Source organism: Manis pentadactyla, chromosome 18, assembly GCF_030020395.1.
Source record: "Manis pentadactyla isolate mManPen7 chromosome 18, mManPen7.hap1, whole genome shotgun sequence".
Taxonomy (NCBI): domain Eukaryota; kingdom Metazoa; phylum Chordata; class Mammalia; order Pholidota; family Manidae; genus Manis; species Manis pentadactyla.
The window spans coordinates 29,392,779-29,406,959 of NC_080036.1; the positions used below are offsets into that span (position 1 = coordinate 29,392,779).

The 14,181-nt window shown below is 47.6% G+C and overlaps 1 protein-coding gene across 5 annotated transcripts in view; it reads left to right on the forward strand.

Annotated features, from left to right (window-relative positions):
- SH3GL3 (SH3 domain containing GRB2 like 3, endophilin A3) overlaps nt 1–14,181 on the forward strand; it is a 72,414-nt gene that overhangs the window by 33,416 nt on the left and 24,817 nt on the right. For all 5 annotated transcript variants that reach the window (XM_036931973.2, XM_057494785.1, XM_057494787.1 and 2 more), the window contains 4 exons: nt 2,878–3,011; nt 4,574–4,732; nt 8,976–9,079; nt 10,191–10,300. In XM_036931973.2, the coding sequence (XP_036787868.2) occupies nt 2,878–3,011; nt 4,574–4,732; nt 8,976–9,079; nt 10,191–10,300 (507 nt within the window). The remainder of the gene's footprint in view (nt 1–2,877; nt 3,012–4,573; nt 4,733–8,975; nt 9,080–10,190; nt 10,301–14,181) is intronic.

Sequence of the window (14,181 nt, forward strand, 5' to 3'; positions counted from 1 at the left end):
TTTATTCCTTCTGGTGTACAGGCTCTCTCAAAGGCCAGGGTGGTTGCCCTTGCTCTGCCTTACATGTGGGTGAAGGGCTACCACAGGTCGGCACTTACTTTCTGCCCTGTAGATGGGCATCGCTGGATGGAGGGAGGTTTTTGCTTTCTATGTTGTGGAGCTCATCCATCTTCCTGTTCAGCTTATGGCTTCCGTGTGTTTAGAAAAACTTTCTCAGCTGCCCCTACAAATTGTATAAATGTTTATTTATCCTTTCTTTTGATATATGTTTCCCTTTTCTGCCATTCAATTTCTGAGCTCCTCAGTGTGATGGATGGATCTATGCAGCAGGGTTCTGGTTTTGTTTTCTCACAGATAAATATCTAGTTGTCCTAACATCTCATTGAAAAGTTTAACCTTTCCCACCTGATTTGAGCTAAGCTTTTTGTTACAGACTAAATTTTTCTATTTTAAGTTTGTTTAAACTCTTTTTCATCTGTTTTCTTAATCAGTACCATTTGATCCAGTGTTATGTTGTTTTAAGTATTGTAATTTCAAAATAAGTTTTAATGTATTTAACTACAATTTCTCCTAGTTATCTTATTTCATGGATATACTCACCTATTTCAGTTTGTTTTTTTTCCAGATGAAACTTAGAGTCACTTTAAGTTCCCTGTACTAAAAAACAAAAAAGTCATCAAATTTTGACTAGAGTGCTTTAAATCCATCAAACTGGGGATAAACTGAAGTCTTCCAGGAGAATCTGTCACTTCGGCTGTTCATGTCGTGGTCACAAGGCAGGATATGGAAACTGAGAATTAAGATATTTGGCCAATAGTAATTCATTTGGCAACTGGGGGGAAATCTTAAAAAAAAAATTTCAAATGTTAAAACATTAGTTAGTCACAGAGAATAATAGTGTCCTTCAGAGCAGCATAATGTGCATTTTACTTTATTCCCTGAGCAAATGGGACAAGGTGGCCTGTTCCTTGTCCTGACCTCACACCAGATCATGGGACAGGGAGATGGCCAGGCGGGCCCTGGTGTTCAGGGACAGCCCTGCAGCGCACCTGCCACGGTGACTGTCCCAGGCATCGATGGGCAGACAGGTGGTAGATTCCCAGGTGCCCAGAAACTAAGGGGACTTGTGTGAGGGAAGAGAGCTGATGCTGAGGGCACTGGGAGCAGATGGGCCTGTCCGGGAAGGAGCCTGTGTGCTTGGATGCTTTCTTCTTGGGGCCACGTGGCGGGCCTCCTAAAGGAACAAACCTCAGTGGGTGGAGCTGTGCCCCACATGCTCACGGGATTTAAAGCGCTAGTCTTGGTAAGGAGAGGGAATGTCGAATCCACAGAGGAATGGCCAGTATGCAGAATGTCATCTTTGGAGTCTTCAAGGAAATATATTTGGAAATGTTCCCACAGAAGCTACATGAGCTGACCTTCTGGGGTGTCAGAAGGGGTGGCAGAGGGGTCGGAAGCAGTACCCTCCATTTCTGACCAGTTGGGCAGGCAGAGTCCCCAGGCTTCAGGATGTCTCATTTCTGATGTCCCATCAGAACAGTCCACATCCAGAATTTGACCTCCCAGGAAGAGTAAAGCTGTAGTTTAGAGTAACATTAGTTTCCATTTATAGTCTGCAAAGTCCTGTAACATACACTATGCAGTTTATTTCTTTGAAAGGAAAAGTGAGGCAAGACTAAATGGCTACCCCAGTTTTACAGGTGAATAAACTGTGCCTGCCCTCGAGGAGTGGGTGAAACAGCCTGAAGGTCGGAATTTGCTAGAAATGCAAATTTGTAGGTGGTCTTTATGATTATCTTCAAGCCTGGGAGCTGGGAGACCCCAAGCTTTACCTTTATATGAGATCAATTCGGTGAACCCCAAATGCAGGAAAAATAGTTCAGTCTAACGTAGCACGTCACAGAAACGTCTTCTAGAGAAGCTGCAGCCCTCACTGCGCACAGTTACCGGGACACGCACTAGAAATGACTGCGGATCAGCTGGCAACGGATGCCGAGGCGCAAGCTGCCCAAAGCTGCCTGCAGCGGGGCCGGGCCTCCCCCTGAGGGGCTGTCCTGGGTGACACTGCCCGGCTTGCTTTGACCTCCAAGGGGCCCGGGAGCCTTAGAGCAATCGGAAGGATCTGGGGAGTGGCCTCCCGAAGGTCTGGCGGCTCGGAGCTGAGATGAGCTTTTGGTCGCGTGTCTCTGTTGTAATCTGCACCTGGTGATACTTAGCCCGGATGGAGAAATCCTTTCATTGTTCACAAAGAGGGATTTTTTCTTGAGATTTAAGGAATCCTTGATGCCAGTTCATGAAAGTGCAGGTCTGCCCTGCCATCCCAAACTGGAGCGTTGCTGTAGAAGCTTTTGTAAGCCAACGTGGTGTGATGCGAAGAAGCGATTGCCGTCAATTTATGTGGAAAAAATTTTGAGCATTCCCAGACCCCCAAAAATAACCTCTTAGGTTTTTCCGATACCTTAGGACACTGCTTGCTAACGGATGCACAACATAAACCGAGGTAAAGCACAGATGATCACAGACACAGCTCAGGGCCCTGGGGGTTAGGTCCAGGGAAGCGGTGCCAACTGTCGGAAAGGGGGGCCGTGCCTGTTCCAGCTCAGAAGGGAGCTCTATCCCCATCTAGTGGTCAGAGTGGTGAGTGCCAGGGTCTGTTGTGGCCTCTGAGTTCCGTTCTGTGTAGTGGAGAAAGTGCAGAACAGGAGAGGAAAATGTAGAAAACAGGAAGACCTGGCTTTTCCTTTTCTCCTCTGAGTGAGGGACTGATGGTCCCAGAGCAAGGACCTTGTTACACCATCATCCACAATCTTTTGGGCAAGAATTAAATGCCATTGTTACCTGCTGAGGAACCTTTTTTATTTGTGTTTTCCACTCAAGGCAACGCACTGATAGAAGTTGGTGAATCCATGAAGCTAATGGCTGAGGTGAAAGACTCTCTTGATATTAATGTAAAGCAAACTTTTATTGATCCACTTCAGTTACTACAAGACAAAGATTTAAGAGAGATTGGGGTAAGTCTTCTTGGATATAAATCTACCTGTTACTACTTTAAAATGATATCTATATGGAAAGTCATTAGACCATTTCTGTAGGGACCCATTGAAAGTATCATCTTGTCATGGGTGGTGAAAAAATCACTCAGGTAAATGTGCCTGGCTCACCGGGAAAGAGTCCCAGGGTCAGTTAGCCAATTATTCTGCATCTCACTGAAGCTGGCTAGAAGCCAAGCTAAAAATACCTATTTCCACAGCCATTTCTCACAAAACAAAATGATTCCATAACTTTGTGGTGGAGTTTTGATAACGAAAAATCATACCATATTACTTGCAACTTTCCATACTTTGTACTAGTGGTAATTGTTTTTCATTACTTCTCAAGGGGATCAGCATCTGGGAATCGACATTTTTTTATTGGGAGAACTGTTAAAAATGACCTCCTAGAGAATGCATGGGAAGTTTTAGGGACCCACAGGTAGTCACATGCTGCTGCTTGGTGGCAGTTTTGTAAATGTGCAGAACAGCCTCAAGACTTAGACCCCGCCAGGGCCCCTGCTCCAGAGGCCAGCTCTGCTGAGACCTCCTTCCAGAGCTGCCCAGAAGACCTTCCTGCACGTGCCTTCAAGAGTGATCTGAATGCATCCAGGGCCAGCTGGGAAGTCATCTGAGCCTACGGGGTGTCCCCTTTCCCGTCGTGGGCCCAGTGATTCCCCCAGTGTGGTCCCTGGACCAGCTGTGTCAGTGTCATATGGAGAAACACAAACTTTCAGGCCCTGTTCCAGATCTAACAAAATCCTGGGTGCCTGGATAGGCATTTAGAATTTACGACACCCAGAGGGGTTGGAGGGGAATCAGGATGGTAGAGTGAGAAATGAAAGCAGACCTTCAGGAGCTCCCGGAACATTCCACCACCGCCCGTGGACCTCGGCCCCTCACTCACGTTGTTCTCTTTCCCTCCCACTCAGGGAAGGCAGGGTGCCTCCTGCCCCTCTGGCCAGAGCCTCTCGGGGCCCCGGGGCCCGTCACCCCCCTGCTCAGGGCCTTTCCCGCATCCCCCCTCCCCTCCCCTGGGTCTCTCTTCCCTTTCCTGTTTGTCAGATTCTTTCAGTTAGCGTTCAGACATGTGGACACAGCAGCCCTTGGATCCTGGCTTCAGACCCCCCCCCCTCAACCCGCCCTCCACACCACAACCAGCGGGGCCTGTGGCTCACCCCTTCCCCCCAGAACTCCCCGCCCAGCCGTCCCTGGGGACATTCGCTTTGCGCTGTCCCTCTGGTCCCTGTCTTCCCCCTTTCCTGCTCTCCCGGCGAAGTCACCTGCCTTCTCTGAGCTCAGCTTGGCTGTGCTTCCCTCTGGGAAGCTCTGTCCTTGACTTCATCAGGTGCCCCCTCAGTGCCCGCCACGCCGCGAGCATCATTGCATCTCTACGGGATGCCGAATGCACAGCCGAGAAGTGTAGGACAGGCGCCTGTCCCCGGGAATTGCGGCCGTCGGAAGGCAGCGACCCTTGGGAATGGGGGGTGTCCTGGGCCCCGGGCCGCATGCCGCGTCTCTCAAGGCCTCCCCCTCTCCCACAGCACCACCTGAAAAAGCTGGAGGGCCGCCGCCTGGATTACGATTATAAAAAGAAGCGAGTAGGTAAGATACCAGATGGAGAAGTCAGACAAGCGGTAGAAAAATTTGAAGAGTCAAAGGACTTGGCTGAAAGGAGCATGTTTAATTTTTTAGAAAATGATGTAAGTATTTAACCCAAACAGGAGACCTTAGTGTGAATGAAAGCGTTGACTGTGTGGCCAGGACCGGCGTGTGGGGCTGCTCCGGGGCCCCGGCTGCTGCAGAAGCTCACGGGGTCCTCTGTGGCCGTCCTCCTGCCCCGAAAGGGGCCGCAGGCATTCGGGGTGCCCGGCTCAAACGTCAAGTCCTGGGGTCCCTGCTCAACCGGGGCTGCCCCACGTGGGCGCGAGTTGGCCAGGGGAGGGGGACTTGTGGGGGGGCCGTGACGCTGGCAAGCTACTAATCCTGGAGAAAACAGTGAAAATCCCCGTGAAATCAGGTCCATTAACCTGCGTGCTGAAAAGTACACTCCGTTGTTTCTCCTTTTAAATATTTTATCAGGTTTTTTACGTTTTATGGGAAATGGGAAGAGGTGTAACAATTTGTTCTGTTTTTCCCTCAAAAAATATAGATTTCCTCTAGAAATTGTCCCAAGCAACAGGCAATTTTGGTTTTGTTTTGTTTCAGATTGCTGTATTCATATTTGATTCTCTATTGAGAAAGTGTTTTTGAGGTGTGGCGCATCAGATGCAGGTGTTCTTTATCCGGCCGAGCAGACCCCACCCCCCCGGCCCTGCGCCCGTTCCTGGGGGACTGGGCTCCGAGGTGGGACCTGTGTGTCCCTGAGCTGCCTCGCCCAGCTGCTCCCGCGGTGCCTGGGGCTGGGATGTTAGGTTTTATCACGGTGCCCGGTTTTCCCTGCAGGGTCAGGCAGAAGTCAGGGGTGGTCCCTTCCTTAGGAAAGCACAGTCATTTGTCTGTTCGTTGACAGTGACAGTATCTGCTTGTCACAAATGCATCAAACCCCCCAACACACACCCTGGCAGACACACCAGGGCATTGACCCTGCAGAGGCATGAAGTGCAGTGTCTCCTCCAAAGTTCCTGGGGTGCAGGGCACCCTGTGCATCTCTGGGGAGCCCGGGCTGCTCCCTCAGTCCAGGGCCTGGGCTCACAACCCACCATCAGGTTGCTCTCGGGGGGTGGCCCAGTCCTCGACAGCAGCCCTGGGGACCCACCCAAGGGGGGGAGGTGAAAATGATGAAGCAGCGGCGGGCTTCCGAGGCCACGGAAGGAGGCCCTCCCTTTCTCTTCCCTTCCTCAGGCTGCCTTGACGGCAGGGGCGGTGGTGACAGGAGCCGCCGTCCGCTTAGTGCCATGATGGGGCTCGGGTGCTGGTATGGCCCCTCAAGCACACCCGTGCCTTTACCTTCCCTGCCATGTGCGTAGCCGAGGTTCACAAGTCCAGAGGACCACCTTCATCCTCTTCTTGGGGCAGTAGCAGGTAGGCCTCGCAGGGGACTGTCTTGTCCTTTTCTGTGTCAGTGGGCCTGGGCTGTATCCAGGGGTCTGCAGGGGCTACTGGTGAGCAGGTATAGAGCATCTTCTCCAGCCCACCCCTTGGACCTGGCATGCCGGTGCTGAAATTGCTGGGGCCTGGGGATACAGGGGGTGCGACTCGCTGGGGAGACATCAGAGGCCCAGCTAACCCTCTGGTCCTCCTGCCCTCAGTCACCCCCAGCTGCCCATGCAGACGCAGGCCTCAGAGAACCCACTCTGGTCATGGAACATTCTGCAGCCATCCTGAGCAGGAGTGGAGAGGGCTGGGGCGAGGGCCTGGCAGAGCTCGCTCCCAAGTCTGTGACAAAGCAGATCAGCGGGACCCCTGCCCAGAGGGCAGGACTCCCTGGAAGACCCGTGTGCAGGGGCAGCTTGCCTGAGCTCATGGGACCTCAGCGCCCTGCCCCAGGCCTGAGGTCTAGACCTGGAGCACCCCACAGGGAGAGGGAGGTGGCCGAGCTGACAGCCTGAGGCCCACGTCACCTCATGGCCGCCTGACGAGGCACCTCCTGAGGCACACGGACCCCGGAGCCAGGCCCCTGGCGCCCCTTCTGTGCAGGGCCAGACACCCGGTTGTCAGGCCCCCGGCTGACACGCCGCTCCACCTGTGGTGTGGGAAGAAGGAAGGGGCGGGTGCATGGTCCTCAGAGTGTCCCTCTGTCCTCTTCCCGGCCCGAGAACCGTCCCCTGGTGGGTGGCTGCTCAAGGGCCTGAGGCAGGAAGCTCACCACCCTGCTGCTTCCCGATCACCCGTTCCCACATCCCTCTTGCGCGGAGCTGATCTTAGGGGACCCTCACTGCATAGAATATGTGGTCTTCAAGCCATTCTTCCTCTGGGTGCCGGCTCCCACAGGTGGCCTGGCCCATGGAGGGCTGTGGCCTGTTGAAGACATGCTTTACTTCTGGGCAGGTTCTGGCCTTGCAGAGCCTGTGTTTATTGTGACCTGGGTTCTACCTGCCCAGGGGTTTAATTCTAATGGTGGTTTGGAAGCAGAGGCCACCAGCACACGTCTCACGGCTCCTGGTGCAAGGCAGCTGGTTGGGGGCAGAGGGTCCCCTCGCGGCACCACGTGGCTTCACTGTCAGCAGACTTGCACTTTGTAACCTCCCCTTCAGTAGATGTACCTACTGTGCGCAGGTACTGTGTCACATGGCTGTTGCCCCCCAAATTTTAAGGGGCCTTGGGATCCATTTCCTTCCCAAGGTCAGCGATCAATGAGCAGTTACAAGTGCATCCCTAGATGACGTAATCTTGTAGTTTTGCACATTACAGAGGCTGGCTGGCGACCATCCCCGTTCCCCTCTCCCAAATCCCCCAGGTGCTTCATGGAATATTCATTTAGCTATCTTTCAAAGTTCCTTTAAAAAAGTGAAAATGTTGAGCATTTTTGAAAGTGGCTATTAAAATAGAAATTAACTTTGCTAAACACAGTGAATTACCCAGCACGGCTCTTGCACCATAAGGAATTCTTTTCTGCTGCAGATTCTACTGTGATCACATGTTAGGCCATGGCGCTGGGCTTGCATAAAAGTGAGGTGTGAAAGCTGAAGAGGTGAAACTAAGGAAATCCTTAGGATTTTGTGGGGGCCAGGCAGTTTCTCTTTTGTTCATTGGTCTTTTGGAAATTTAAGGCAAGGCTTGTTGCTCTTCCAGCCACAGAGTGTGGAAGGTAAACGTAAAATGATGGCATTTCATTGGTCAGACACGGGCCATGGTATGGCACAGGTGGAATCCCAGGTGTGTCTTAAATGAGCAATGGACCCATGTGTAAAGTGGTGTAAGTGGGCAAGGATAATGAAAGCACAGGCAGCTGAAGCATGGTTTGTGACATCACATGAATACAGCTGGGTCTTTGAGGTGGTCAGCCGGTGGCTGGTGGTTTTGCAGGGGGTGAGTGAGAGGGAGCAAGCAGGGCAGGCTGTGCCCAAAGGCTCGTCAGCAGATGAAGCGAGGACACCACACAGAGGCTTCGGGGAGCCTGGGAAGAGGGGGTGGTTTGGGCCTGTCTCTGGATCTGGGGTTCATGGCATCGTGCTGGGGACCGCCGTTCCCTCGGCTGGCGGTCCTGCCTCTGAGGCTTGGCAAAACAGCTTCATTAACCCCTTCCCTGCAGCAGCCCCTCCGACATGGGGAAGCAAGGCAGCTCTCGGCCCTGTTGGGGACTTCTCTTCCTCAAGTTATGCATCCCAGGTCTTCTGGGCTTTCTTAGGTGACCAAGCTTTTTAAATGTTACCTCTTGCATTCATTGATTTGGTCGCCAGTTTCATGAATGTCCTGGTTCATGGGAAAGGGAGACAGACGTCAAAGTCTTTGCAGATCATCCCTTTTAGCTGTTAGGTTTCAGGGAAATGACTTTGTGCTGAAGCAGCAGAAACACACGGGGCTGCCAGGCCCTTGCCTTGGGGCGCACCTTGCTCCCTGGCTCCCTTCTCATCTGAGAACAACTTAATTTCCTTGGTTTCTCCATGTGACTTAGATGGAAAGTGCCTGTAGAGATGCTTCACTAAGGAAGCAGCTCACTTACTAAATGTTGGCTTCACTTGTAATTGGAAAAGCTTTATCTCTCCATCTTCAGATCCATGAGCTTTATGGCAAAAAATCTCTTGAGACTATCATCTAATTGGAAAACAGACTTTTTATTGAGTTAAATCAAATTCGTAATCACAAATAAATTTGAACATGCTTTTCCAGAATGTATGGCTCTTCACCATGGCCTGTTTATTACACAGTGCCCTGAGGTGAAATTAAGTGGAAAGGACCCGAGCTGAGGCAGGCACCGGGCTTCCCTGCGAAGTGTGTTCTCTTCTCTCTCTGCGCGTTCCACAGGCTTGGCCTCCATGGGGTAATTTTCCACCTCTGCTGCAGGTAGAACAAGTCAGCCAGCTGGCCGTGTTTGCAGAGGCGGCTTTAGACTACCACAGACAGTCCTCAGAGATCTTGCAGGAGCTGCACAGAAAGCTGCAGATGCGGTGAGCGCCTCTGCCTTCCTTACAAGCCGGGGCTGCCGAGGGGAAATCAGTCCAAGTCCACCCGTCTGTCTGTCCCTCCGTCATCCCCTCCCCTTCACCTCTCCTGGTCTGAATTTTCTTTAGCGGCTCTCATGGTTGGGTGTGGGGACAGCCCCGCGATCATACATACGTGGCTTTGGCCGATAGGACAGAACTGGGAGAAGGGCCTGGCGGCTTTCGCCTCTGTCTTTTCACTAAAGCCCCCTTTCATGACCTGTGTGCAGAGCTGTCTTGGCTTCATGGCTGACCTGACGAGCGTTTACCTCTCCATTTACAAGCTGGAGGTAGCAACGGCATATACCCTCTTGCCAACATGCAGGGATGTGGGGGAGAGTGAAATGATATTCAGAAAGGGTATAAATATCGGGAAGATGTGTTTTTATGTCACCAGTACACATATAAAGCTGTGTTCATAATACTGACCCTGAGATGGAGGTGTTGAGAGCCAGAAACACGTTCTGAATGACCAAAGGAAGGTGCTGTGTTCCCCGTGGCTTTAATGATGGTGTATCCTATACTTTTCTGAAAATTAATGATATCATATGTAGTAACCCTATTAATTCAAATAGTGGGTTAAAAATCTGGATGAAAAAACTATGGATTAGGTTTGATAACAGAAAATTGTTTTACGTGAGATTATGACAATGAATAAGTTGGGAGGGATTTTTACTTAGATTGATGCCATAATTGTAGGGGACAGACAAAGGGTGTGTCCGGTCTCTGGAGCATCCATTTCTGTGGGCAGGAGGTTCAACTGGTGCTCTCATGAGTGTAATTTTGTGATCCTTTCTCTGTATGAGGAGAGAGGGGACAGCCAACTTTGTTGAGGGCCCAACACATCCCTGGCACTGGCTAGATACCCCAGGGACACAAACCCTTTTCAAAAATAGAGTTGAAAAACCTCATTTGGGATGTCACACCTGCCACCTTGGGCTGCTCAAGACTGATGTGTGAAAGTCACCCCCTTTAGGACCCTGCCTGTCCCCTGAGTTTGTGGACGCAGAGCGGACACATGTCTGGAGGCTTGCCTTCTTCATCAGGTACCTGACTGATCTTAAAACATGTATTGCAGAATATTGACTGCATCCAGTGTTCCCAGACGAGAGTACAAACCACGGCCCATGAAAAGGAGCCCTAGTGAGCTCAGTGGAGTGCCCACCTCCTCTTCAGCAAAGGCATCAGGTGAGATGGCCATTTGGTGTGTCAGGGAGCCTTGCAGTAAGACACCGCCGGGCGCATTTGCTGGCAGCTTGTCGCTGTGTCCTGTGCGCCTGCACCGGGACCCTGGAGCTCCTTCCTCGCTTGTTTGGTGAATCCTCCCCCTGCCCCCAGTGGTGCCCCTTTCCCTGCCCTACTTTAGGACACGTACATCAAGTTTTGAAAACTAAACACCAGGGAGAACTCTACCCCTTATTGCTATCTAATGTGTTAGACCTTAAACCATCATGAGACATTATTCTTCACATTTACACTTTTAACTGTTTCAAAAATATTTCACTAATTTTTTTAAAAGTTTGAATTAACATTTGTTGAGCACCTGTGATATATGCTACACCCTGTCTTAAGTGCTACATCACTGTTGTTTAATTAAACAAGTGACACAGATATGTTCTTGAATAAAATAATCAAACTGAGAAAAACAACATTCGAGTGGTGTAGCTCACGCTACAAATCTCCCGTGATGACCCCTCCATCCCAGCCCCTCCCGAGGTGCAGCCGCTGCTAGCGATTCAGTGTGGACACTGGCATATCTGTTTCTGTACGTGTATATATGCACACACGCTATACACACAGCTTTAGATCATTTTGTTTTTCAAATACAAGATTGTACTAGGTATGTTGTTCCACTGCTTGCTGTTGTGAACATATCAGTATTTCCTGTAGTTATGTTGGTCGCGCATGTAGATCTATCCCACTGTTTTTTAATGGCATCATGCTTTTCCATATATATATATATAATTTCCCTATTAATGGAAATTAAAGTTGTTTCCAACCTTAATATCCTTTTTCTCAAGGGAATCTCCTTTGTCTGTCTCCATATGCTGATGGGCAAGCCTTGGAAATGAATGGCTGAGTTTGAGTAAATGCAAATTACCTTCTAAAACGGGTCTGTTACTATTAATGTAATATTACCTGCTTTCCTAGACCCATGTCCTTAGGCTTTGGTTTTTGCAAAACATTCATGGGTAAAAAATGGTATTCAATCTTAATATGCCTTTCTGTGATAAGTAGTGAGGTTAAACATTTTTTTTCTATATTTTAATTTGCCATTTGTATTTTCTCATGTCTGAATTGTCTGTTTACATAGTTTACTTTGTCTTACTGATTCATAAGAATCCTTTACATATGGGGATTTTAACAGGTCTTGTTCCCAGTTCAGGGTAGGGGTCTTAGAGTTCTCTGTGTGTTCTAGCTGCAAGTCCTATGACGTATATGCTGGTATTTGTTCACTCCATAGCTTCTTTTTATTCTCTTAAGGGTTTTTGGCAGACCAAAAGGTTTTAATTTTGATGAAGTCCAGTTTATCAGGTTTTCTCTTTAAGGTCATGCTTTTGGTGTGAAGTCTAAGAATTCTTTGCCTTGTCCTATATCCTGACGATTTTCTTCCATGTTTTTTGCAAAAGTTTTACACTTTCACATTTTATGTTTCACTCTCTGACCCACCACTGGGCTATTCCAGTAGCTTCACAGGCCCACGTGAATTTTAGGATCAGCTTTTCAGTGACTACCAAAAAAACATACTCAAATTTTGATGTGGTTTGGGTTGAATCTATAAATCAGTTTTATATATATAAAATAGTGGTGACTCAACACTATTGAGTCTTCCAGTCTTCCGATTTTTATTTTCTATTATTCAGGTCTTTCTGGATTTCTCTCAGCAGTGTGTTGCCATTTTCAGTGTATAGGTCTTGTACATTTTTTTAATCAATGTCCCAATATTTCATATTTTTCACATGATTTTAAACAACATTTTTATAAAATTTCAGTTTCCAATTTTTTTTCATCGCTGGTATATATAAACAAAATTGACTTTGGTATATCAATCTTCTATCCTTCCATGAGGCTAAGTTCACTTATTAGTTCTAATAGGTTTTTTTAATAGATTCTATAGTTTATCTGTATAGATGATCATTTCATCTACAAATAAAGACGGTTTTGCTGGCTGTGCGGATGCCTTTTACTTGCTTCCCTAGGCTTTTTTCACTTGCTAGAACCTGTCTCCAGTACCGGGTGTTGGATTGAACGGTCAGAGGGGATACCCTTGTTCCCGATGTTGGGAGAGTAGCGTTCAGCGTTTCAGAGCTGAGTATGACACTAGCTGTAGGTTTTCCATAGAGCTCTCTTATCAGATGGAGGGAGTTGTCTTCTGGTCAATAGTTTGCTGAGAGTTTTTATCAGGAACAGATTTTAGATTCTGTCAGATGCCTATTTTGGCATCTGTTACGGCCATCATATATTTTTTAGTTTTAGTTTGTTAACATGGTGAATTATGTTAAATTAATTATGCATTCCTGGGGTAAACCCTTTGTGAGAAAGGTTTTTTTTTTTTTTTTAAATAAACTTAAGTTTAGAGTAGTTTCAGATTTATAGAAAAGTTACCAGGACAGTATTGAGCATTCCCATATACCCCAAACCATTTTCCCTTTTATTAATGTCTTATGAGTTTGGTACAAGTATTATAATTAATGAACCTACATTGATACTTTATTATTAACCAAAGTCCATACTTCATTCAGGTGTCCTCAGTTTCTACCTAACATCCCCTTTTCTGTTCCAGGATGACACATGACATTCAGTGCTGTTAGCTGGGACAGTTTCTGAGACTTTCTTTGTTTTTTAAGAGTCTGGCAGTTTGGGGAGTGTTCAGGTATTTTGTAGAATGTTCTTCAGTGGATATTTGCCTGATTTTTTTTCCACGATGACACTGGGGAGTGGGTCTGGGGTAGAAAACCTCCGAGCTGAAGTACCATTCTCAGGGAATGTCCCACCAGCATGATTCGTAACTGCTGATGGTCTTGGTCACCTCGCTGAGGCTGTGTTCGTCAGCTTTCCCCTCTGTAAAGTTAATCTCCTAAAAAATTTTTCCCTGTGCACCGGTTTTTAACACCAAATTCCATTTCTTTATAGACGTAAGGCTCTTGAGGTTTTCCACTTCTTGAATGAGCTTTGGTTGTTAGCGTCTTTCAAAGTATTTGTCAAATTTATCGGCACAAAGTTGTCCATATATGCCCTTTTATTCCCTTTTATTCCCTTTTATAGATATTTAGACTTTGTAGTGATGTTACCTCTCTCATTTCTAATACGTAATTTGTGTCTTCTTGTTTTCTTGACTATTCTGGCTACAGGTGTATCAATTAATTGATCTTCTCAAAGAACCAGGTTTCTGTTTCATTGATTTTCCTATTATTATTTCCTAGTTCATTGAGTTCCACTTGAATCTTTGTTATTTCATTTCTTCTGCTTGCTTTGAATCTCATTTGATCCTCTTTGTCTAGTTTCTCAAGGTAGAGGCTGAGGCTCTTTCTTCCTTTGTAATGTATGTGTTTAGGGCTAGGAATTTCCCTCTACTACTTTAACACCTTTTCTTAGATATTGATATGTTGTGTTTCCATTTTTATACTCTTCCAAATACTTTCTAATTTCACTTTTGAAATCCTTTTTGACCCATGGTTTATTCTGAGTTGTGCTATTTAGTTTCTATATATTTGGGGATTTTCCAGATATCTTTCTGCTTTAGCTTTCTGATTAATTCCGTTCTGGTCAGGTGACATACTTTGCATGAATTGTATCCTTTTAAGTTTTTTGAGGCTTACTTTTCAGCCCAGAATATAATCTCTCTTGGTAGGTGCTCTTCACTTGAAAAGCTGTGCATCCTATTCTCGTTAGGCGTGGTGTTTCTGTCAATTAGGACAAGTCGTTTGATAGTGTAGTTCACGTCTTCTATACTCTTCCTGATATTTTGTCTTTTCTCTTAGTTTTTGAGTGAAGGGTATTGCGATCTCTGATTGTAATTGTGAAGTTGTCTGTCTGTCCTGGGAATTCGGTCAGAAGTGTGGGAGATT